Source organism: Colossoma macropomum, unplaced genomic scaffold, assembly GCF_904425465.1.
Source record: "Colossoma macropomum unplaced genomic scaffold, Colossoma_macropomum, whole genome shotgun sequence".
In the NCBI taxonomy this organism is placed as follows: domain Eukaryota; kingdom Metazoa; phylum Chordata; class Actinopteri; order Characiformes; family Serrasalmidae; genus Colossoma; species Colossoma macropomum.
The window spans coordinates 28082801-28110062 of NW_023494788.1; the positions used below are offsets into that span (position 1 = coordinate 28082801).

Sequence of the window (27262 nt, forward strand, 5' to 3'; positions counted from 1 at the left end):
ACTCACCTCATATTTTATTTAATGTGTTTCCTGTGGGTTATCCACTCTATTGTGGACTTATAAACTTGCATGAAAGATTCAAATTGACAGTTTTTCCTTTTTAACTTTCAATATTGTCCAAACTTTTTCACTGCTTGGTGGAACCAGTTGCCAATAATGCAACAAGGCTGGCTAAGACCAAAATAATCACATCTAAATCTTTCACAATGTAATTATTTCACTGATACTGTAACCCATGTGCTTTTAACTGGATTTCTATCTTTTTTTTCAAAATTTCTACATTATTCAATCATTATGGTATAAACAATGTCATTCAGAGTGCTCTGGTGTGAAATGGTACATTGTTACCAACTCAAAATTATTTGCAATGTTGCTGATAGGAACCAGGGCACAATGTCTACAATTTGAATACAATACATTTATTTACTACCCTAAACAATCAGTGAATCTAAATGTGTCTTCTGTGTTTGCAGTGCTGATGAAGGCAAAACAGTGGTAAAACAGAGAAAAAAAGATTTCTTTGGGTACTATTTTTGCCTTAAACACTGTGTATGTGCCTGTCCACTATGAGCGGGTTTCAAAAATACCTTTTACATGAAGCTTTATCGCAGAACTATCATAAAACAATGTCTCAGACATCAGGCAGGGTATTCGTACCCATTCCATGTAATGACTTTATGTGAGGGAGGTTTTAAAGGTATTAAATGCTTCAGATGTCTGGTTCCTAGCAGCACCACTGTCGACAATTCTGACACGCCACTCAACACTCTGAATCACTTTATTTAACCCCTTAAATGGCCAGAGCCGAAATGTATATTTTCTTAACTATAATGAATGACTCATGAAAAAGTATCAAGCATGACACGTTAAATGGATTTACTATGGAAGCCTGTTTCTGCCACTGTAAAAAAATAGCCATTTATTAAGTTGTCATAATGAGAAAGTTTCCCACAATTAGGACTTATTATATCATAATTATGACTTGCTATCTCATAATTGCAACTTACTATGTCGTAATAACGACTTAGGCCTACTTTTACACAATTATGACTTAACATCTCATAATTATGAGAAAATATTCTCATTATTATGAGACACTGAGTCATTATTATGTCATACTGTATGGTCTTTTCTTTCTTTCAAGTGGCGGAAATGGGCTTCCATAACTTACACATTAATGCAAAAATAAACCGATTCTTAAGTATTTTAAGGATTATCTTTCAGGGTAAAGTGCGGTTACAGTGGGCTGGAACAAGCATAAATACTGTTTGCTATAGACCAGTTAACTTATTTAGCTATCTATATTTAACTTCACACAAAATAATGATTATTTGCCTTCACATATAATTATTGAGAAGGACACTTTTGCTTAGTTTAAATGTGTTTTACATTTACTTTTCGTAAATATTTGTAAATGTACATCAGTGTGACACAAACAGCACGACAATGGTGGAATTACCGATGTAGCTCATCATGGCTGTCTGTCTTTGTCTGAACACGACTTAACGATATTTCCACAGGTTTTGCTGATGAAGGCCAGTATTTGACACTCGAACGACCACAAGAAAGAAAACTCGATGACTCACACAGAGGTAAACGGGGGCGAGGAGCAAGCGAGAGCCTTCGAATGGGTCGTGGTCGCTTTAAGGAAATGCACTTGCAGCCATTTTCTGCTCTTTGTGTGGGGTGGATTAGCGGAGAGGACGGGACTGTGCTGAGAGCATCAGTCGCAGGATACCGAGGGAAGAGGCACCCTTCCCCGGCTTGTTCGTACGCCGTGCTGCGCTGGCTTGTCCGTTCATTTTCGTGCGGACATGAGATTTGCAGGTATGCTCTCGTTTAAGCGTTTGGACAGGATGAGATGATGGAGGTAGCTCGACTCGACGGGAGGGGACTGAACCTGCTAGCGGTGTAACGCTGAGCCCGATGCGCCGTCATTTTATCACTGAGAGGAACAGCAGCGGCGGCTCCTCGACCGCTCGTTGCTGTAGCTCAGTGTTTAATTCGACGTAACAGCGAAGTTATTTCTGTAAGCGTTTCTCGGGTTTGTGACTGTAGCTAACATGGAGGCTCTCGCTTGCACCATCCATTCGGCGGTGGCTCGCTGCCTCACTGATAGCATCCTTCCCCGTTATGGGTGGGGTGAGGGGAGGACTGGCGTCAGAGCCGTGATGCGAAATGCTTCTATTTATCTTGTTTTTTTCACTCTGGTTATGTTGCGTTTGACTCTCTGTTTTCATTTATTTGCTTTATTAGATCCAAGAACAAGCATAAATGTTATTTCTGTCATTCTGTCGTCCAATATTGAAAGTACCTCAGTGTGGACTGACGGTTGCTACTGTTGCTAGGCTAGAGCTTCCTAGCTAACGGACTGTTCTGTAACCCTGTAAATCAGAATTTGAACGGTGGTTTTCATGGTTTGGATTTTAATTTGGATTTAGATCTGTTTTAGATCTAAAAATGTTTTTTTCTAGTCTTGCTCTTGTTACAGGCTAAACGTTTTGACTCCCCATCAGGTCCTGATGCATGCTGTGAGACTTGTAGTAGGTAACCTAGTGGTGGAAATAGAAATCATATGGCCAAATAACCTGACAAAACGGAAGGAATCAGAACTGTTTTGGTTTGCGCTCAAGTATGGCTGCTGGTAACCTTAGGTCCACTATTAATATCAGCTCTTCTGAGACCAAATTAAGCTGTATGCCATGCTTCAGTATTACCAATGTAATGCAAAGAGCTTCCACCCCTTAGCCTCCATTACCGAGATATTGAGAAATGAATGACATTTCAACAAGTTACCAGCTGGTCATCGACTGCCGGACTGTGCCTTGAGCTCAGAATACGAATAAGCTGCTTGTTAGTCATCGGTCATCATTCACTGTAGCCTACTTGTCGAGAGCCTCAGTCTAATTTCATAGCCCAAGGGAAATCCATCATAAGTCGGTGATGTAATCCTATCCAGTTCGTAGACGATGCTGAGGAAGTACTGCCATATATTGTGAGGGAACAGCAGACAGTATTGTGTCCAGCGGTGCCACATTTTGTCTAAGGAAACGCAATTCCTCTAATGGACCTCCAGGCTAGGGTTTTCCTCTGAGAGATTAATGTGTTATGTGCCAGGCCTCCGGGTGAAGAATCCCACTGAATTGCATGACCCAAACATGTCAAACTATGTGCCTTGTGATCTCCCAGTGGTCTCCTGCTCCTCCACTGCCACCCAAACTGTTCCTTACGTCAGTTGCTGGAGGTGAGCATGCAAAGCAGGGGAGAGGATGGCTGTTCTTCTTCCATGATAAAGCCTCAATGACAGAGATAAGTGAAGCCTGCAGCTTCAGGGAAACAAATGCTTTTCTGTACTTGCTCAGTGTCATTGCTTGAGTCTCTTTTCTGGGCTCATGCTTGAGTTTGCTCTCCTGAGGCAAATTACTAACAGTGCCGTACTGTGTTATCTTGATGAGTTGTGAGGAAAGGCCGGTTAAAATCAAATGCGGTGGATTTGTCTTTACCAGCCTTCTTGCCTGATGGTGTGCTCTAATCTCTAATTAGAGTTTAGTCATAGTACACGGTACAGTTTATAGCTTCCCAGCCTATTTAAAGGGTGGTGTATTTGAGGAGCAAATATGTGTGTATTCAGGTCACTGGTTCTGGCTTTGTCAAGCTCACATAACGTATAGGAATGTGGGTTGAGCTCAGCCTCGGTTCTTTGTGCTGAGAGATTGCCAGCAGTGTGGGAAAGATGACATTGGCCTCATCAATATCAGACTCATTCTCTGTCTGTCTTTCTGTGTCTTTCTCTGTTTGTAATTCTCTCTGTCTTTCTAGAGCACACAGTACACGCAGCCACGTCTACCATGTCTACTACTAAAGGTTCAGGTATTTGTTGCGTTTCTTTGTGGAAAGATGGAGAAAATACACAGACCAACAAAGGTGAAACACTGATTTTTATGTCTTGTCAGTTCAGTATAATGTGAACATTTTGCTCATAATTGTGAGTGAGTATGTTAGTATGTCATACTTTGCTATTCCAGAACGCGAGTGCCTTAACGTGAGCACGTTGCTGAGGACCTGTTGTTAAGGACATGACTGAGGCAAAGGTGGTGTGGCTTTTGTTGTCAGATAGGCTAGGCTGATGCTAATGCTGGGTCCTGAAACAGTTCAAATAAATTGCTCAGACAAACTAACATGTTGGCACATCATTGAGTGAAGAGTCAAAAATACCTGTAGAAGACAATGAGTCTCTATCAGCATCCAGTGTTGTACTGGTTTGCTGTAGCTTTGGCTCATTAGCTCATGTGGGGCAGCCTCCGTTATGTTATATATTTTGAATTTATTACCAAATCCTTTTTTGAATTCCAATAAATTCAGCTCATTGAACTGTCAAAAAGCTAAAGCTACTAAAACATGTTTAAAGTTTACATCTTGTCTGTCTTTCACTGTGAATATTTAAACAAATTTATCTGGGATAATGAGGCCATTTTAGAAGAAGCTGCAGGCCTACCGGGCCTGAAATACAACTGAATTACTGACACTGACAAGCACTCATTGTAAACTAGCACTTAGTGTAAAGTACGTTGCTTAATTCACACCATTACAAGTGAGCGAGCCATCAAAGCGGAGTGACTTGGCGAGATACAACATGTGTGTCAGGAAGTCCCACCTTCTTTGGGGACATAGAATTAGCTGTTAGCCTGCTTACTGACATGTATATGACCCTAAGACTACTTTCATAAGGTTTTAGTGTTATTACGGTATCTACCGGATGGGTTAGTCTGCCTTCAGACAAATAAGATCAGCTTTATTGTTATTAGAGTCTAAAGCAGGATGCTCAATCAGCCATATTTCTTCACTAAAACCACATCAAGCTGAGATCACCATAACAAATAGAGCAAGCCAGGTTCAGCACACTGCTGTGCTATGAGCTAGCAAAAGGTAAAGCAGTGACAGGTTGTGCAGTAAACTAACAGATTTATTTATTGTTTTGCACTGTTTTCCAAAGCCTTTACTGGTAGGTTATTTTGTAGGGGTGCACTGATCATGAATTTTTTTGCCTGATTCCAATTTCTTCAAAGCCAAATTGGCTTGTGGCTGATCTTTTTGGCCACTTTTTATTAGTCTTTTTTTAAACCCAAAGCTCACACTGTGTGAGGTAAACGAACACATCTAAATTTGATCCGATCCAGTCCTGTAACAAATCTAGCCTGAAATACTGCACACTTGTGTGATGTGATGTTGTTAGCTGTGTGTTTGTTCCTGTGGGGTAGGAGAGCATTTGAATAGTTTGACCATGATAGCCTTCTTTTAGATGCTTATCTTAAAAAATGTGTCATTCACAAATTGCTCATTTAAAGCTTAGCAGTTTTTGAAGGGCGTTTTTACATTGCACATTCAAGCACAAGAACGGACTCAAACTGTAATGACCTGAAATAATATACTGTAGCTTTTCTGCATCACACAAATGTCTACAGTTGCACATAATCATCTGTAGAGTCATATTATTTTTTATTCTCTGTCAGTTGTGAAAATATGAGCAAAAGCACTTGTTCAGTGGAAACTAGCTATCGCATGCCCTCTTTACAAAGTAATTCTAAAAATACCTGCCAACATAGAACATTCTAGCTTTGGTGTTTATTGGTCTTGTAATCGTTCTAGGTGACTGTCTTCACCTGGAAGAACAAAGAGTTCTCTTAATTGTCATTGACACAGACAGAGTAAAAATGTTCTTGCGTATCATTAGGTCCTGTTGCCAGACTTATGCGGCTAAAAACCATAAAACTGGAACATTCAGTACTGGACCACTCGTCAATAGAAAAAACTGCATTCCAACTTTCTGTGTCAAAGGTTCCTGTACTTTGTGCAGTGAAAAAATGGCATATGCTGCAAAATTGTATATGCATGGACTAGGGATGGGCATTCCAGCTAATTTTTTCGTGTCAGATGACTAACAGACGCCCTCTCAGCAAACACAGCTAACCAATACAACACTGGATGCTGATGAGGACTTGTTTTCTTTTCTTCTTTTATCCACAGTGGTTAGTGTGTCCACATGTCAGTTTGTCAGATAAATAATCATTTTTTGGACCTTTCTAACATCAGCTAGAGTAACTTATTTGGCCACGTTAGCTATAAGGCTGCACTATCTCTGGCTTGTCAGTTACTTCCTTTACAGTGCGTTCATCGCAAAACACTCATATTAAGGCCCTTTTGATTCGGAGCAACAAGTTTAGTGATTATAATATACGTATTTCCTTGCAAATGAGAGTAAATGTGCCACATGCAGTCCTGTTAAGACATAAAAAACTAGCCTTTCACTGAATTGTTGGTCTGTCTTCTTGTGATGAAATGTAACGAACAGCCAAATAGTGATTTCAGTATTTAAATGCTAGCACCTTCAGTGGTTAACCAAGCACCTGAGTTTATATCCCTAGTATATACTGATGCTTTATTTTTTGTTGTTTGTTTTGGGGTGTTGTGCCATCTCCAGCCTTAGGGATGTTAGGGTTAAGCTTTAGGATGAAGTTAAGGTTTGATTTAGATAGTAATAAATCTGTTAATTTCAGCCTAATGTTCAGTTGCATTTAATAGATATCTTGAATGTTAGTTAGTTTACGATCTACAAAGTGTCTACATGGACCATCAAAATATAGTGTTAGAAGTTAGCATAGGGCTGGTTCCTAGCTGAACCCTTGTTTGACTAATAATAAGTCTAACTAGTGTTGCTGTGATTTAATTGAGACAAATTATTGAAAAGCATTCAAATATGTTGCATCCATGTCACTTAAAGTTCTTTTGAAATTGTGCTGAAGCAGTTCTAGATACCTGACCTAAACACTTATATTTGATCTGATCTAGGAAAATCTGAGTCTAGAGCTTGAGTGGTATACCTGTGTATTTAAGTGAACGTCTGAAGTCTAGAGTCAGTGTGCGATTAGCTCCATCCATGAGGCCCTCCTGATGGGATAGAGAGTGAAGTAGCCACAGCTGCTTTTCTGTTCCTTATCCTTATAATTAAGCCTCATTTCTGCCCTGTCACAGCCGCTCTGCGAGATCAGAGGCCAAATTGAAAGCTTCAGACTGTCAGGCACATGGTCTCTGAACTGACCTCCAGCCACCTGACTGGATTGCAGAAAGCAAATCAACAGACGTGTGACCGCAGTTGTGGGGTGAGAAGTTAAAGCAGAACCTTTGACTGACTGATGGCGCAAATTGTTGATATAGTATAGAAAAAGGACCAAAAAATGTTTACTCGAGTTAAGTCTGCTGCAGAATTGCTCAGAGTAAGGGGCCATCCAGACGTCTCCTTAGCTGAAAGAACTAAGGTCTCTTATTTAAAATGAAGTCAAAACTAAAATTAAGTAGTGGTAGTAGTAGTAGTAAATTGATGAATGTTTCAGTGCCCCATTTTTATAATTTATGGATCACAAACAGTTATAAGAAGTCTTTCTTCCAGTAGATTGATAGAAAAGCGAAAGAGAAACCACTGGTTCTTTAGACTTTGATCATGAATAATTACAGAGACTGCTCAGTCTCTATGCATGAGAATAATGTAAGCAGTAACCTAGTGCAGAGTTATTGTCTCAGTGAACTAGATAATCATGAATTCTACGGTGATACCTGCAGTGATTTTATTCCTGCGTGCAACACAACACCTGATGACACATGACGAACAAAATCTGGATGCTCTACCCTGTCATGTCAGATGTAGTATCTGATTTGTTAAAAGACATGTTAGTTACAGCTGTCTAATCATATTCAAGGGCACCTTTTCGTTCTACTACGTTTGTACAATAATTCTAATGTTTGGTTAATTTAAAAATATGTATAATAGAAAAAATGAGACAAACAAAACATAACCATCAAATTAGCTATATTTATGCATATGTAGGCCCTGTTCACACTTTATATTACCATCTTTCTCGATTGATCTAGTCAGAAGTGGACAGCAGGCTGTACAGCTGTTTGCACCTGCCCTTTCAGTGAGTCTCAAGTGCATCTCCGGGGACCACTAATGATCAGATTTTGTCATGGAGGAAGGGTCTTCCTCAGATCTACTACGTCAGGCAGTTTGTTGTCGTACAAAAATGTGACGCAGGTCCTTGTTTGTGTACATGTACGTGACGTTACAAACATTCAGACAGCGTGGACTGCTAGTGCAGCTTGTAAACAAAGCGAGAGAAAGTGAGGAAAGGAGCGATGCTATTCTTTAGTCTCTGCTTTAGCGTTCACACTATAAATGTTCGGTGATCATATGCATCCTTTACCACCTCCTTTACCAGGTGGTTTAAGTGCTCAGATCATATTGCATTTCCAAAACACGTTGACGTCCATTAACACCTGTACTCAGCACTTTTGCTTTCAGTTAATAATTGAACTTGTCAATGAGCTGAATTATGCTTGTGACCTGAATTCACTTACTGTGTATAAGCAAATTAGCTCATCAAAAAAAAGTGTGGCATGCATATCATACGAGTCTGTCCCAAATGTACACGTTTAAACCAGGCACCCTCCAGGTCTTGTGGTCTATAGGTCTGCCTGTTGTCACCAAAGTGTGGAATTTGAGGAGGCCTGCAGGGCTTAGGGTGCCATTTGCGACAAGGCTGTCTAATTGTCCTGTCTTGCTGACATTTTGTATCATGTCATGCACTACAAATTTGTACCAACAAACAGTGCAGTTGGCTAGATTTAACTTAAGAGGATTGCACCATTTTTTTCTGCGGTGAGGTGTTTGCATATAGAAATGGATGAAGGCTGCATCGGTTGTTCACTGTCAGAACATTAGCATGCCTGACCGTGCAAATGATTTTTAATGCTGCTGTGCCAAATGAATATTTTACTTGCCCTGGGCATTTGGGCAGTTGTTCTTGTTGAAGCCTGCCCAGGACACTAGTAAATCGGGCCTTGGAAACATTGTTATGTATATTCGACCTGCAAAGAATACTGAGATACATGCAAATGAAACAAATAAGACAATACATGAGATCTCCTGGTAGAGAGTGAAAAGGATGGGCTTGTTAACCACTGGATGTTATCAGTGTTACATGTCGTCTGTGAAAAAATACAGTCATAATTAGACCTGTCACAATTATTACATAATCTCCTGATTGCAGTTGTTTGAGAACATTGCACATAAAAAAAGTTGACCGCAGTTATTGTCCACATCTGAAATGGATGCATTTTCAATGTTTTGTTTGAGACAAAATAAACAAAAAGCAGTCAACGCATTCACTGAGGCAAATTATGGGTCTTACAGGAACAGATCAAGTTTAGGTAGATAGCTAACGGTAAATTTTACATGTACATTTGCAGAACAGCTGTTTTTCACTCACATTTTCATGGTCTCAAGAAAAAAGCTGTAAGCTTTGGTCGACTCTAAACATGATTCTGTCTAATTATAGAAAGTTGACTGTAGAGTACAGTGCAATATATCATTTCATGTCAGTGTGAAATATTAAGTAACATTAGAAGCTAGCCCAGTCGCTAATTATGTGGTAATTATATTACCACCAGGGAAAATCTATAAATCTAAGCTATAAGGCTCTGAAACGAAAGTGGTGCTTCAAAACTGAATTTGGATTATGATGATGTTGTTTATGTGCAGACGATAATCACTTGTCTGAGTTAACTGTATTCTCGAAGCTTCATTTCAGTTTCACCAGAACCGTTGCTAATATGAAATACATAAAGATTTCTGTAATACAAGATACACATATTCATTAAACCACAAATACTAATGCTGTGTGTTGTACTGAAACAATTTTGGATATGTGTCCTAGACGCTTGAACTGTACAGCACCTTTGTTTTGAAATGGTTGCAGGGTGCCCAGGGTTTTCCACTTTTAGAAAGGACTTGATCTGTCTATATCAGCATAAATCATGACTGTAAATGTTTCTAAATGTGTAACAGACACAAACCCACATAGGCGTTGCACAAACCACACGGAAAGAACCTAAATTGTGTCAGAAAATGCTGTGAATTAATATTTGGAATTTTTTTATGTTTCAGAATGTTAATAAGTAGAAGTTAAACAGTTGTTCATATAGGATTGTCTTTTCACTGCTGCTTGCTTAAGTCAGTTGCCTCATCCAGGTAGGGTTTTGTCGAGTGAGCTTCAGTGTGTAGCTGTCACCATACTGTGTCATTATCACACGCCTTTTGTGGTGTGTTCTTCGCCGCTTGCACACTTTTGTACTCTGCAAGTTCCTCCCTGAGTTCCTGTTTTCAGTTTTCTAAATAAGCGAACCATTGTATTGTTTCATGCAGGCTCTTCATTGAATTGTCATATGCTAATATTATTAATCACACCAGAGGAAGTAAAATTAAGAAGAGTTTATAAATCAGCCTCTGTCTTGGTCAGATGGCTCATAGCCATATATCTTCACCTTTTGCTACATGTTCTGGTTGGTTACATGATACATTTCTGTGTGCATTTTTAAAAAGTCTTTGATCAAGTTGGTGGTAAATAGAACAAGAATGTTCCTTTTTCTGAGCAGAGACTCTTCAACTGTGCTAAATTAATAGAACACACAATGTAGTGTTTTTTAGATCTCTTGTAACTGCATTAAGGCTGATGTTTTGAGACTAATTCACTTTTACCTGTTAGCTGGAGTGAAAGCGTTTAACTAGACGCCATACTGAAGGTCATGACATTTCCCCGTCAGAATGTCAGCCAAAGAGTGCACTGTGTTTGCGTGTGTTATGTTTCTTGCATTTTGAATGATACAGAACATTTACAACGAGGGATGCATGAGGATATTGAAAGCATATCAGCATCCACAGATACTTCAAACAGATTTTTAATGACGTATTTATTATGCTTTGGAGAAGCAACATATTTAGGTGACTGTATTACTGGAGTTAATCTGTCTGCATTTATGCTAATCCAGGGGATCTTTCCCAGTTAACATGTTTTATTAATGTTTGTGTCGGTATCCATTTTGGCAGATACAGTACTGTGCAAAAGTTTTAGGCATCTCAGAAAATTAGATTTAAAAAGTTTATTATCTGGGCAGTAAGTGTTAATTTGCGCAGAAAAAAAAACGCTCATACTAGAACAAATTAAAAGAAATAATATTACTACAGTAAGTATTGATTTTATGTGTCAATATGCGCAACCTTTTCTAAACCTCTCATCATGGGACTGCGGTATTACGTGTAGTTTTTATCCCTCACCTGGTTTGGCTAATCAGTATTTCGTTATGTTACATCAAGTGTGCAGGGTTGCCAGCTTTAGTAGTTACGCCCCAACAACACACATCAAAAACATTTCTTATTACAGTCATTTTATCCATAATATGAAATAATGCAGCATTTAACCAGATGACATCTGTAATATGCTTAGGGCTACGTTAATGTTTGCAAATAAGTATTTGTCACTGGATGACATTATTAGTCTTTTAAACAAATTTGTTTATCACTATGTTTTATCATATGAAGAACTAGACACTTTTTGTGTAATGTTTTTAAGTCCCTGTCAAACATCTGAAAATGCCTGGACAAAGAAACTATATAGAATTTCAATAAAATAATTAAATTATTTGGTTTTGTTTGTTTATTTTATTGACATAACTTATCAGTTGTGTAAACTTATCAGTTGTTTCAGATCAATTTTTCAATGCATTGTATATGATAGGACCCATAATTCCATTCAATCAGAAAGGCAAATGCATAGAATTTCCAGCTGTTGCAGAGCTCTGTACAGTCAGTAATGCCATATGAACACATCTGCACATCTATCACATCAATAATAAAATAAATAAAAATAAATAATAATAAACTGCGTATGTTTATTATCAAGCATTGATATCAATCGCGAGCGATACAGATGGGTGGGGAAACGGTCTCTTCTCAACAGGAGTGACTAAAATGTACATCAGTCAAACATTTTGATAACTGGATGTGGGGAGAATTTAGACCTTTTCAAATTTCTGCTGCATTATTACATAATGTTATTACATAATGCAGCTTATTAGTGTAACATATATTTTTAAAACCTGCCCAAATAATGATTAACCAGCTCAAATTTTGTCCACCAAAACACTTTTTCTCCCACCAAATCCAACCAAAATCTGCCCAATTTGGCTGGAACCTACCCAATCTGACAGCACTGCAAGTGTGCTGGTAAAATACACTTACTGCTAAGGTAAATCATTTTAAATAATATCCCTAAGATGTTTGCACAGTACTGTATGTCTGTATGTACAAGAAAAATATCAGATATTGGCATCTGCCAATGATTCCTATATCTGTGCATCCCTGTTACCTTTTAACACAAGCCCGCTATTAAGCCTAGTCTCAAACGTAAAAGGGTGTTTAATAAGGCAGTAAGCCATTATAAGTAATTTACAGTTTTTGCCATCGTTACCTCTGCTTCATGTTGTGCCTAACAACATCCCTTAACCCTGTTTGTAACCATGTATGTGCCTTTTCTTTTTTTGGTTTGTGTGTTTTTGTTTTTTTTTTTCTATTGTCAGCTTTTCTCAGTATTGGTTTTTGCCCCATTGTGATTTTCACTTTTGGTTTCGGTCAAGTATTTTCGTTTCCCTGCATCACTGCGGTTTATACTGGTGACTGACCACCGTTGCTTCTCTACTTCAAGACTAGTTGTTTGAACTGTTTTTGGGCGTCCAGCCAGTGGAGCCTGGAGTTAATCTGTGCTGAATGTTAAGGACACTGTCTGTGTGTTTCAGACTGGGCTGTTTTGTGAGTGATCTTGCGTCGCCATGACAACCCACGTGACTCTGGAGGATGCCCTGTCCAACGTGGACCTGCTGGAGGAGCTTCCGCTCCCAGACCAGCAGCCATGCATCGAGCCGCCTCCTTCCTCCATCATGTACCAGGTACTGACTGGGACACAGCCAGCTACAGGGCTATTATGTGAGATTTATAGGTCAAGAAAGGAACTAGTCCATGTGTGGGTTTCCACACAAAGAACAACCCTGCACACTGGCTAGATGTCAGACAACCAACACAAAAAAGTACCAGTACTGGCTAAGTTCTGTATAATATTGTATTCTCTTATTGTTCGTGGAGCAAAGTGCTCATGGGGAATCAATGGTGGAAGGAGAATAAATGTTTTTTAACTGACTGAATGAGGTCAACATCAGCACTACAAACATCACAGATGTAGAAAGTATAGAACACTCAGTTTGAAGGAACACACAGATCTAAACTACGAAGAATCAGAAATATACAAGGTTCAGTTAGCACCTTGACTGGGTTGCACCAGATTTTTGGAAATTTGTTCTTAAGTTTGTGCATGAAGTCTTCACAGTCCTTACATGTCCACTTGCAACTTTGCCTCACCGCATTTCAGTGTAGAGCTCTGCTGCATCGTGCAGAATCTGCTTCGCCGCACAGCAAAAAAGAAACTGCGGCTCTCTTTCTCTGCTCTCAATCCATGACAGTTTTACATATTAATGAAAATATCTGGTTTTATACAGAACTGTGAATAGTGAGGATATGGAGAGAAGACGTTCAGTTAGATTAGGTTTACATAGTTTGAGCTGGAAGACAAGATTTAAACCATACAGAGCTTGTTGGTTACTTGCTAAAGTAGCTCACTTGCTAATGAGATTGAGCAAGCTAACTTTCTAGCTTGTGTGGAGGACTACTGCATTCTGAAAATCATAAAAAGCATAGGTCTGTATTTTAGTCTGATTGAAAACTTTTGTGCAAAGAGATTAGATTGCTTACTGGCTCAGATATGTTCAGTACTGTTCCTTCATTTCCATAAGGACACGCCCGCCAGCAGCAAGCACAGAGATCCGGTGTAGCAGAATTTGGCAAGAAAAAGTACAAGTGGGCACATACTGTTAGTTGGTGCCGGGTCAGATTTTGTGGGAGTTATTTGAACCATGTCATATGTCTTTACACATTAACATCACACACGGGCTCAAAAAGAAAATTTGTTTGATATTTAGGTCTCAAACACAAAATTAACATTATACTAATGAAAATAGGAAGACAGTAGAAGATAATTCACATACATCCTTATTCATGTCATTCACCAAGTTTGGACCAAGTTTTCTTTCAGAACTCTGGACATCTGGACTCTCATGAACATCAGATTCATTCACTTAGGGGGTCTGAAGTACAGCCAAATTTAAAAAATGTTCTTTTGCACCTTGTGTGCAATTACATATTTCCTCCAAATCTTACAAAGTGCAGCTTTAATACTAATTCAGACTAGTTCAGACTATGCGTTGACTGAATTCAGTTGCACCACAAAGTCTTGTCTTAGCTAGTAACAACTAAATGATATGTACATTGCTTTAAAATGACAAAGACATGTTCAGAATCAATCTATAAACCTGCTGTCATGGAAACATTATCTTTATGGTAAAACCAAGTTAATAAAATCACAGCATGTAGCATTTAGTGTTTGTTGTTTAGTTAAGCAAAAAAGGCAGGTCATAGTTTCGGTCTTCTTTGTGCTGTCTATGAAGTTTCCGTTGGTTTCCCCAACACCTGTCAAAAATATGTAATAACTACTAAGCCCAAACGAATGTAAAAATGAGTTTGTGAGGTGCAACTCATTTTGATTAAGTAATATGTAAACCTGAATGTAGTAAACACTTACATTTTAGCTAGCCTACATACAGCTGGTGCAACTGGCCCCAGGTCTTCTGTTTTCACAAACTGAAATAAACTGTCTCTGAACTAAAATAACTAAAATTAAAATTGAAAAAATAAATACACCGTAGGAAATAAATGTTTTAACTCAAAATATTGTTTCCTGGGCTGCTTTAAAACTTGAGGTCGCCACAGATTCTTCATGTGTAAAGTTAATATTAAATATTCAGTTAACTCTAAATTTTTAATCAGCCTGGTAACTTTTTTTGACAGTATAAGTAAAGACATTCACTAGTAGTAATTTGGTAATTCACAGTTATCATACTTGTCACTCAGGATTACATTGGGTGTGTATTATAACACATTTATAACAAAAACAAATGGAATCTTTTTCTCTTTAAACAGGCAAACTTTGACACCAACTTTGAGGACAGAAATGCTTTTGTGACTGGTATCGCCCGGTACATTGAACAGGCCACTGTCCACTCCAGCATGGTGAGTAGAGAGAAGCGTCTTCTGTGCTACTGCATATTTGGACACTGTCATGTGACCAGGACAGCTGCATGATAAAAGGCAGAGCGTTATGACTTGGACACAAGATTACTTCTATTTGCTATCACTGGATGTTTGGCTAGTATGAACTCATGAATAGAAGCACATTCCCATTCTCCTGTTAACGTATTAGATAGACACTAATCAGTGAAAGTATATAACAGACATCCCCTTTCAGAGACAGTCTTGTTTATGTTTGAGGTGGGGTTCCCCCTGGGTTTTTGGCTGATTGAAGGTAGGTTTAGGTAAAAGTGGTCACTAGACTCTCGTCAGGCACTGCAGTGATGTTGGTGCTTTGACGGACAGTTAGCTTTTTTCCATACACATAGTTTTTCCATGGTTAAATGGGGAAGTGAAGCTCTTCAGCTACTGTGGCTACGCTGCGTGGTTGAGTGCAGTCTTTCTATTCTGAGTGTCTATTATATGCTTAGAGAATCTTTAAGATCGTGCCCTGCGTGTGGTTTTAGAGCGTTCACCACTTAACCATTAGTAAGTGATGGGCTATTAATAGAGTAACAACGCCCTAATTTTATGATCTGATATGTATGTTTGTTTTAGCACCATATCAGCATGTTTTTGCCTTTAGACTGTACAGGTGCCCTCTTTGCCGGCATGTATAACAATTTCTATTTTTATATTGTCTGTGCTATTGTTATAGATCTGTTTTTGCTTAGTGCAGTCTCATGCAAGGAATAGAGCTTGTGGGTTGGCTTACGGTCCATGAGCTTCATCGCTGTTGGGCCCCCTATAGATTTCACCCCAGTCAATTACAACCTGTCATGAATGCACACCACATCTATGGATCACTACATCCCTGGAAATAGGGATGTGCATTCTGACCAGACTGTGTGAGTGGAGAGGAGCAGCAGACATTGTGTAATCACTCCGCTCTGTGTTTTCTATTTGCCGCTCTTTTCTTACACATCAGAGAAAAGAAAAAAATTATGATATTTGCTTCTGAAACAAAACAATATGCATTCATTCCATGAGTTATATAATGTGGCCAGAATTAAATAAAAACTAGTAAAACATTCTGTGCTACAGAGCCTTTTTTTCAGTAGGTACACGCTTGAAACAATGGCCTAATAACAAGCCAGATAACTGCCGTAAACAAATGCACATCTTAATTATTCATGCAGCAAAATGAGGGACATGAGACGAGTTGTGTGTAATATCTGAAGAACTGCCTCTCCAGTCCCCGCTCCGCTCCTGCTCCACACTACTCGCATACTCAGATTCCAACTAATTTTGATATTTAAGTAAGGTTTAATGAAAGGATAATAATAAACCGCAAGGAAGGAAAAACACCAGCAAAAAAAAGACCCTTTGACTCAAACTAGTGCAGAGCTGTAGTTTTACCTTCTTTATGTAACAGCACTGGTTGGTGTTGCTCAAAAAATGAGCAGCACACAGCAGAATACATTTGAACACGTTTTGTTATTCAGAAATATCAGAGGGAAATCAGTAGGTTTTCATGTTGGACGAGTAACCGAAACTTCCTCAGATAAGCTAAAGAGCTAACACTGCAGCTAACCGGTACAATGCCAGATGTTAATCACATTAAAGCACTATTTTGCATTAGTTTTACCAGAGGAGGTCTTTGACTGGCCAGTCTGTACAGTTGTGAGATGCGCTAATAACATGTTAAACCGAGTTCGTAGTTATTGAAACGAACATTGATTTATGCAAGGCTATGTGGGGGTCTTTAGAAACCAGCTGCCTAAGGTGAGTTATAATCCAGCTTTCTCAATTTTTTAATCACAGTTAAATAAAATAGTGGATAATTCTACCTCCTCGTAAACCACGTGTCGGGCTCCAGTCCTCACAGGCCAAAACACTGCAGACTTCAGCACACTGCCTCATTAAACACACCTGATTCAGCTCATCAGCTAATTAGCAAGGCCTTCATGAACTGAATTCAGAGCGTTAGATGATGGTAAATGCTAATCTCCACAGCACGTTGGCCCAGAAGGTCCCCACTTTGACATGCCTGTTGTAAACGGTAGATCACCGTTTCAATGCTCTGGCAAGAACACTCTCATATCAGCATGTGATGAAGTGTTTTTTTAGGCTGCCGTCATCTTTAGGGCCCATATCTTGGAAAAACTATTTTTTTTTTCACTTTTTTCGAAATAAGAGTTTGATGTAGTATATAAACAACGTACTGTTCTCTCCTCAGTCCATTTTGTCCATATATGGAAACTGAGCAGCAGAAACAACCCATTTTGAATTCAGTGCTTTCATAATGTTATGATAGCCAGATCATTTACATATATCATGCTATTCAGCCTACAGTAGTTTAGCCCTGCTAATTCACACTGAAGTTATAAGGAGTGTTTTAGCCTAGACTAATTTTTGAATAAGGCACAACACAGGGCATCTAATCAGAACGGAGGCTATTTACATATATCATCTTTAATATATAGTGATAAAGACAGCTTGTTTAATTCTAAGGGATACAAAGAGGTTGGAACATAGTCATTAACAATTAATCATGATTGTTTTTGGTTCATAAAGCCACAAAAATATTATAAGTGGACCTCAAGGAAAAACATAAAACACAAGAAAAATGTAGGACATGGCCTTTCAGACTCCTAAGACTACATTTTCCGTCCCCTAAAACCTGATTAGACTGTCTCTCTGGATAAAAGCACACTCCATGTACTGTACAATTTATACAATTTAATTTAATTCACATTCAGGTTGCTCTTTCCTTCCTTGGAGCCCCCACCCACTAGAATGTCTGTGCATAGGCTTTCACCATACAGAAGTAATACAGAAGTAAAAATATATACTAACATTTGCTTTTCATTTTTAAGTTATTTTTTAATTTAGGCTAAACAGTTTGGGCTAAATAGTAGTACATGACAGGATATCAGGGACTATTCAGTGAGTTGATGTGGTGTTAAGATTCTCTGTGTATACAGTACTCTGCAGTATCTTACTACTTGCCTCTAATAATGTGTCTCATTCTTCAGAATGAAATGTTGGAGGAAGGGCATGAATATGCCGTCATGCTGTACACCTGGAGGAGCTGCTCCAGAGCCATACCTCAGGTACATACAAAAAGCCATTCATTGTTAATTACTTAACACTGTTGCAGTTTATTGTTATTGTATAAACAATATATAATACTAAAGATAAAAAATATAAACTCTATCCTTCACAAAATTAACAATATAGACATTATAAATAGAAAAGCAAAAAATATTTACACTGTAAGGTTATTTTACATGTATTGCACATGCGAAATGGATGAAGTATTGATTATATTGCACACGGGTATGGTGATGAATTCACAATTTACCTACTGTAGGTGTGTGAGGACTAACGGGGGGTGGGGGGGGGTGGTTCTGCTGGGAGCAGTGCTGCTTGTACAGTCTAACAGCAGCAGGAAGGAAGGACCTGCGGTAACGCTCCTTCACGCACTTGGTGAAGCAGCCTGTCACTAAAGAAGCTGCCCAGTGCTGCCAGAGTCTCATGCATGGGGTGGAAGCTGTTCTCCAGCATGGATGGTAGTCTGGCTAACATCCTCCTGTCTCCCAACACCTGCATTGCATCTAGGAGACTTCCAAGGACACAGCTGGCCCTCTTAGTGATCTCAATGTAATTTGTCAACATTGTTTAGTTTTCACAACGTATCATTCATTCTCCAGTCCTCTCAGTGCATATGAAGAAACTAAGCTGTAAAAAGCAGCCCAATTTAAATGAATTGTTTTTTCAATGTTACGACAAACATCACAGTTACATATATCTGTCTATGGCAGTGTAGCCCTGTCCATTCCTGTTGACGTTACATATATCAGCCTTAGGCACAGTAAAAAAACAGTGTTTAATTCTAAAGCTGCAGTTACACTAGACATTTGTAGTGTGTGTCGCATTGCAAAATGGGCATGACTAAGGCTAGTTTGGAAGATCTGCAGTGGGAAAAAAATTCTGTGTGGTGCAGTTAGCAAGCTAGCCAACTTGCTAACCATAAACAGTAAAACTCAAAAATGAACATGAATATATCATATAATTTTATACTCGCAAGAACATGCTAAACACCTGATTGCCAAAAAACAAAAACATGACTGACATGGTTGGCGATGCTCTTACCCAGCTTAACTCATCTAAACCAAACTGTAAAACTACAAAAATAAATATAATACCACAGCCTCATGACTAGCTGCACCTCATGCTGTTTCCTTTTCATGTCTTTATTAATAGTCAGTGGAAAGAAGTGTTTAAAGAGTCATCAGATTTCATTGAAATGTATTCATTTTGTTTGTTAAATGTCATTGGTAAGTGCAAGTGTGACTGAGGCTCAAGGCATAAAAAGAAGCCTTGTAAAAATGAATTATGACTGTTTTTGATACATAAACCAACACAATATCATAAGTGGACCAGTAAAAATGTAGAATGTAGCCTTTTTGATGAAACATTTTCTCCTATACTTTTCTATAAGTTACGACTTTGTGGTTTTATATAAAAGGTATTTTGTAAATATTGTATAAGTTTACTTCAACTAGACAGCATCTAGCGTTATTGACATTGACTGTAATCTGGTTTTAAACATTTTCTAGCAAATGACTGAAATGCACAGTAAAAAAAAACAGCCTGTTTAATACTAATCAGTGGGCCACCATTTTTTATAGCTATTTGGAGAAGACGGCTCTTTTGGGTTTGTTTGCAATCATTACAGAAATTTTTATTTGTTTATGAAAGATAAACTTGACTTTACTGTATGGTTAAGAGGGAAACAATGTTTTTTGTGTGTTCTGACTAGATAATGAATGGCCAGCCTGTGTGACGTTGCCCTCTTGTGTATTTTAGGTGAAGTGCAATGAGCAGCCCAACCGGGTGGAGATCTATGAGAAGACTGTGGAAGTGCTGGAGCCTGAGGTCACAAAGCTGATGAAGTTTATGTACTTTCAGGTAAGAGAGGAGGAGAATTTAACCTTATTCATTCTAATGTAATACAGTGTTTTACCTATACCTCTGAACATAATGCCACTTTATTCTTTACTGCCACAATTACTTCATTTAAAGTCACCCTTAAATCAATCTGAAACCTGAAATCAGCATCCTTTTTTTACCTTGTTAGTTTATGTCCCTGGCCATATTAAGCATAATTCATAATATGGTTTCCTGCATACTAAGCACAATTCTTCACAGAGGGTTCCCACAGATCTTAAATAGATTAAAGAAAATTGAAGGTCATAGAAAGTGTGAAAATATCTTATTTTTACTGTTAGAGGTATTACATTTTGGGATATCCTGGCATGTTTTAATGAATCAAGTTAGCTGTTTCAAAGCTGATCCAGTTCTGATCCTTTGCTGCTTTTTTTGCACTCTGTTTATTCCACTGTTGTTGAGGCGCAATGATCGGACATTATTCAACAACCTGCAGCAGTGAGGCATGTTTTCAGATGCTGACAAAGCATCTAAACGTCTGCGGTGTGGAACTATTTTACATGTGAACTTAAAACATTGGCCGTGCCTGTGCCTTTCATCAAAACATGGGCACGTAAAACTTAAGTGTGAGGTTATTGCGATTCGAGCCACTTAAAACAGGCAACATAACACCAAAACCGTTTGTAAATCACACTCCTGTGACATTCACTCATGAATCACAGCTGGTTCAAAATAAAACAATCACAGAAACATTCAGCTTTACTGGCTGCGGCAGGTGGTTCTGGTTTTAAACCAGCATTGGCAGAAACAGTGCATTCAAAACAGAGAGAAATGAGCAGCTACTGCACAAGTGTCAGAGTAATATAAAATCGCAGCACATTCAGTTTTTTTTTCACAAAAATAGACCAAAACTATAAGTTCAGGATGTACATCAGGGTGTACACACACTGCAGCCTTTCAAAGTAACTGGTAGCCAAATCAGGCAGTTTAGTCAAACTGGATCATAATCAATATTAAACACACTATAAAATGGTCGTTTTGAAAAAGCAGGCCAAAAAAGTTTAAAGTCAGTCCAGAAGGTCACATTATATTAAGCCTTAAGAGTTACGATAAGTTTGACCACCATCTAATACAAGAGTAAAATTTTACTGTAGTATTATGTTTTATGTGCTTGTATAATCTATAATCATCTCTAAGGCTGTAATCAGACGTTATCGGCTGATAGTCAAAACATTTTGGGGGCACAGAACTGGTAGGGACATCCTTAATTAAATTGTAAGATGAAACCTAAAGACCTGGTTGAAAAGAGTCATTGCTTACTTTGACCTTTTCAACTCCTTAAGATCACATTTGAGAGCTGTAACTGTCTTCTTTCCAGTCAAATAGATGGGAAATGTAATTTTAAACCCTAATAATAAAAGAAGGTGAACTCACAGTTTTTTTGTCTACTGAAAGTTGACCCATTTTTCCATAAATCTGGGCTATAAACTATAAACAGATGGTGTCTCTTCAGTGATATACTCTATATTAAAATTTTTTTCATAAAAAAAATACAAAAAGCGAAAGATTTTTGGCTTTCAGCAGTAAATTGTAAGCATATAGCAATATGTATATGATCATAAAACACGTTCATTTGAGGGGAGCTTTTAAAATAAATAAATAAAATAAAAATTTACATTTATTTCATACAGTTACTGAATAATTTGCCTCACGATTTGGTCATGTAAATTCAAATGGAAAAACCAAAATATACCCTGGTCAATAAGAGTAATTCCAGATAGTTTGCTAACCAAAAATACTCAGCCAATAGCAGTCGTGTAGTCAGAAACTGACTATTGATGAAGGGCCTGAAAACAGCAGAACTGATAATGTCAAACACACTGAGAAGGCAGTGCAAGACTCATATATCCATGTTTGATTTCAGTCATCTGTTTAAATAAAATAGACATTAATACATACCATACTTGTGTTTGTGGGTGGTGTTGTTCTGTGGGAATAGCATTATTTTTGCTATGTCAAGGTGTTACAAAGCACTGTAGTTGATTTTAAAAAGTGTGCAGCCGCCCTGGTATCATTTAAAAGACAAAATTCTTGCCTTTTGGTAATATTCCGTCAAAATGTAATGACTTTTACCCGCCTCTAAAATGTCTGAGTTTTGATTACATCACTGTGCACCAGCGGGTGGGGAAAACAATATAAAACAATAGTTTAATTTACCCCTCCCTGTCTATTATCGTGCAAAATGCCCAGCTAGCTCAGAGATCACTCTGAAATACATCACTGTGTGGAAGGAAAATGCTTGTTGCTAGATGTTTGTGGAAAATCCTGATTGAGTAAAGGTTATTTAAATGGTCCAGAACATTTACATCTATTATCCTGTTCTAGCGTAAGGCCATTGAGCGCTTCTGCAGTGAGGTCAAGCGGTTGTGTCACGCTGAGCGCAGGAAGGACTTTGTTTCCGAGGCCTACCTGCTGACTCTGGGGAAATTCATCAATATGTTTGCAGTCCTTGATGAACTCAAGAACATGAAGTGCAGTGTCAAGAATGACCACTCTGCTTACAAAAGGTACAGCAGGTTCACAGCTACAGAAATGATCTTCAACTAAGTAGTTATTGTGATTAATATTAGTAATTACTGTGTAAGTATTCCTGTCAGTGTGATTTCTTTCTATTTAATTTCTCATCCCTGTTTTATCCTTTTAAACTTTATAGAGCTGCTCAGTTCCTCAGAAAAATGGCAGACCCACAGTCTATCCAGGAGTCCCAAAATCTCTCCATGTTCTTAGCCAATCACAACAGAATTACACAGGTATAGTTGATTTCCCCTCAATTTCCTTGATACGTTTTAGTTCCTGTGTTTCTTATATGTGATTTTTGTATGTTTTAATGATCTGTTTGGTTGTTTTCTTCAGTGCTTGCATCAGCAGCTGGAGGTGATTCCTGGTTATGAGGAGCTTCTGGCTGATATCGTTAACATCTGTGTGGACTACTATGAGAACAAAATGTACCTGACGCCCAGCGAGAAGCACATGCTGCTCAAGGTGGAGAAGGCTTCACCTTCTCTCAGAGTCTTATGTGGTCTATCAATTGTACTATATATGCAGTTTAATGGATTTGTCTTGATTTGTTTTTTAATTGTGATTGTGTTTCCTTTGCTTTTCAGGTGATGGGTTTTGGGCTTTATCTGATGGATGGAAATGTTAGCAACATCTACAAGCTGGATGCCAAGAAGAGGATAAACCTCAGCAAAATTGACAAGTTCTTCAAGGTTAGTTTAAAATGCCTGGTTATTTTTTTTCTACATAATTTTGTTTAACAACATGTAAACAAAATCATTCAGAGTGGTTCAATGTGAAATGGAGCATTGCAGAAAAACCTATGGACTCATATTTCTTTACAGTGGTGGTGATAGGAGTAAGGGGTAGTGATGTCTATGATGCAAATATAGCAGTTTTATTTACTATCCAAAACAGCCAGGGAACCTACACGTGTCTTCTGAGTTTTTTATGTAACGATGATAAAACGTCATAAATGGATTTTATGTTTAAGTCTGAAATCTTACCTCCTATGGCATTTCATGACAATTTTATGTGATAACTTTCTGTGATGTAGCTTTTAGAGGCATTAAACACTTAAGATGTCTGGTTCCCACCATCACCAGTGAGAACAATTCCGAAAGTTTCTCTACAACAGAGAATTTTGCATCAGAACACTCTAAATGACTTTGTTTATTGTTTATCTTAACTATTTAATTATGCAGAATTTTTGAAAATCTTTGGAATCTCTTTAAGAGAAATCTCTTTACAAATATAGCACAGTTGTTGTGTTAAATTGTAAAATGTGTTTAAATACCTCCACAGCTCCAGGTGGTACCTCTTTTTGGTGATATGCAGATCGAGCTGTCTCGGTACATTGAGACGAGTGCCCACTATGAGGAGAATAAGTCAAAGTGAGTTTAAACATTTCAAAGCAGTAGTAAAGGCATGGATAATGTTAGGGTTTTACAGTTAACTTTTGTCTGACTGGCTTATGAAAGCATACTGTGTTCCCAATGATGTCTAGCCCTCACTAAAGGGTAAAAGCATCCTAAGTGACATGAAATCATTTATGTTGTTTTTGTGCCGTCTCGTCCTGCATCATTTCAAAATCGAAAATAATCACAAACTCTAGTTTGCTCAACATCGTCACCAAATAAGTGAACACAGTGCACAATTTTCAAGCCATCATTCACTTAATGTCAAATCGTCTGTCTAACAGTTCTAACAGTTCCACAGTGCAGCAGACGAGGATAGAGATTAGCTGGTTAGCATTAGCTTAGCAGTCATGCTCACCACAGAACATTAGATTTTGGCTAAAGAAAGCACAGAACTTAAAGTTCTTCACACTTAGGTGTAAAGTCAAGCAGCTGGCGCTAAATGGATAGAAAGTGGAAATTAAATATGCTCCCTGGTGTTTTTGGATCTGTAACCTACTCAGCTAATTTTACATTAGTGTAGTGAGCAGATTACAGACCCAAACAGTGCATGTTTCATTCTGACTAACTGCTGCTCTGCTGAAACAAGCATAGATGAACTGTCCGAGAGAGCAAAAGTCAGGTGACAGGAGTGACGGAAAGACAAAATCGGATCTCTTCTGTGGTCTTTGTGACTGTTGCATTTTGGCTAAGCTAACAAAGGATTAGTTAACAAGACAATGTTACACACCACAGCCCAGGCTTGGTTCCCACGAACTGATCCTAAAATGACACCTGTTTAAAAGATATCTGAGAGCACAAATTCAACTGACTTTTGTTAGAGTGAAAGCTGAAATCAGAGGTGTTCTGTGATGAGTGTAGCTTTTAGCCATCACTGAGCTGCTATCATGCTTAGTTTTTCTGATGTTCTGAAGTTCTGGCTTATTTTTTCCCTTTTTTATTAGTGTCACCTATTGGTGAGCTGCCACTCTGCCATTCAGTGAGCCCCTCTAAAATATGGGTGGAATGTGTTTATTTGGCCATTTAGATGTGGAGCAGAAGTTTGACATGTTGTAATTTTGAAATACCATTATAATTTTTAAATGCTGTCATCATTTTTAAATACCACGTTGTACCTTTTTAACCTTATACTGCCCAAACCTAGACCTAACACAGTTTCTGACCTCGCTGTAACCTTATTCTCCTCTGCCTCCCCCAGGTGGACCTGCACCCAGAGCAGCATCAGTCCGCAGTATAACCTGTGTGAGCAGATGGTGCAGATTCGAGACGACCACATCCGCTTTATCTCGGAGCTTGCACGCTACAGTAACAGTGAAGTGGTGACGGGCTCTGGGCTAGACAGCCAGAAGTCTGACGAGGAGTACAGAGAGCTGTTTGACCTGGCCCTCAGAGGCCTGCAGCTGCTCTCCAAGTGGAGCACTCACGTCATGGAAGTGGTAAGTATGTGTTGGAGTGTGACGGGTGGTGTTTTGTGTATTTGAGGGACTATCTGTGCCTTTATTTGTAGCTATGACCTTTCAGTTTTTACCTTTTGCTTGTCTAGAAATCAGTCTTTCCTTCGCTTCACAAATCAGATGGCTTTTTTTGATGTTCATTGCAATTAAAAACTGAAGTGGAAAAGCGTCCTGTGGTCCTATGAATCAACATTTGAAATTCTTTTTGGAAATCAGGGACACTGTGTCCTCCGGTCTAAAGACCACTCAGCTTGTTATCAGTGCACAGTTCTAAAGCCAGTATTCATGATGGTATAGGGGTACATTAGTGCACATGGTATGGGTGACATGCACATCAGTGAAGGCACCAATAATGCTGAATGATATACACTTTTTGGCAACATATGCTGCCATCCAGACACCGACGTTTTCAGGGAAGGCCTTGATTATTTCAGCAAGAGAATGTTAAACCATATTCTGCATGTATTTCAACAGCGTTGCTCCATATTAAGAGTCTGGGTGCTAAACTGGCCTGCCTGCAGTCCAGACCTGTCACCCCCACATTATGAAATAAAAAATACAACAAAGATGAACTGTTGAGCAGCTGAAATCCTGTATCAAGCAAGAATGGGAAAAAAATTCACTTTCAGTGCGACAGCAATTGGTCTCCTCAGTTCCCAAATGCTTACAGAGTGTTGTTAAAAGAAGAGGTGATGAAACACAGTGGTAAACCCGCCCCCGTCCAAACTTTTTTGGAACGTGTTGTTGGCTTCAAAATCAAAATGAGCATATATTTAGTAAAAAACAATAAAATTTCTCAGTTTCAACATTTGATATGTGGTCTTATACTATTCTCAGTGAAATATAGGGTTTAAATGATTTGCACGTCATTGCATTTTATTTTTATTTACATTTTGCACAGCGTCCCAACTTTTTTTGGGATTGGGGTTGTACAGTAAACTATCCGTCCAACAACCAAAACCTTCCAGCTGAAGGTGGTCCTCTGAACACTGCTGAAGGGTTAGAGGGCGATAAAACTGATTGTAATTGTTAAATTCCATTAGCAGCACAGCTGATGTAAATTAATAAAGGATTGATCAGCCAAACTAGATACTGGATGGCAACTGTAAATACTGGACTACTTTGAGAGAGGTTTGGAAACACACTGACATGTATAAAATCATAATATATAGTTTGTTTTTATTTGCTTATTTATATAAATGTTTGTTTTTAAACAAATAAATTGTTACTTTGTCATTTTTCTCCAGTACCTAAGACTTTGCATGTGTATGAATATTGAACAGCTGACCCAGTTTTTTTTCAGTTTTCTTCTCTCTCTTTCTCTCTTTCTCTCTGTGCCACTCCAGTACTCATGGAAACTAGTGCACCCTACTGATAAGTTCTGTAATAAAGACTGTCCTGGCACAGCTGAGGAGTACGAGCGTGCCACACGCTATAACTACACCAGTGAGGAGAAGTTTGCCCTGGTGGAAGTGATTGCCATGATCAAAGGCCTGCAGGTGCTGATGGGCCGCATGGAAAGTGTGTTCAACCAAGCCATTAGAAACACCATCTATGCTGCGCTGCAGGACTTCGCCCAGCTCACCCTGAGAGAGCCACTCAGGCAGGCTGTCCGTAAGAAGAAGAATGTCCTTATTAGGTGAGATGAGAATCTGCTGTTTCATGGCTTTCTGAAAGTCTTTGTGTACAGGACAGTCTGGAGTTAATTGGACAATGACATAGTTTTTGTTGTTTTGGCTCTGTGCTAATTGTGTTTGAAATAAAATCACACATGCATTGCACAATAAAACACTTTTTTTGCAACAGCCTTTTCACTTTAA

General features: G+C 38.6%; 1 protein-coding gene across 1 annotated transcript in view; it reads left to right on the top strand.

Annotated features, from left to right (window-relative positions):
- The first annotated feature begins 1654 nt into the window (after nt 1-1654).
- The window catches only part of cyfip2 (cytoplasmic FMR1 interacting protein 2), a 36403-nt gene continuing 10795 nt past the window's right edge, over nt 1655-27262 (top strand). Inside the window, exons 1-12 of the mRNA XM_036569010.1 lie at nt 1655-1827; nt 12682-12831; nt 14972-15061; nt 18097-18174; nt 19934-20035; nt 22400-22581; nt 22728-22824; nt 22928-23056; nt 23179-23283; nt 23876-23964; nt 25187-25424; nt 26789-27081. Of these exons, the coding sequence (XP_036424903.1) occupies nt 12715-12831; nt 14972-15061; nt 18097-18174; nt 19934-20035; nt 22400-22581; nt 22728-22824; nt 22928-23056; nt 23179-23283; nt 23876-23964; nt 25187-25424; nt 26789-27081 (1520 nt within the window). The 5' untranslated portion in view covers nt 1655-1827; nt 12682-12714. The remainder of the gene's footprint in view (nt 1828-12681; nt 12832-14971; nt 15062-18096; nt 18175-19933; nt 20036-22399; nt 22582-22727; nt 22825-22927; nt 23057-23178; nt 23284-23875; nt 23965-25186; nt 25425-26788; nt 27082-27262) is intronic.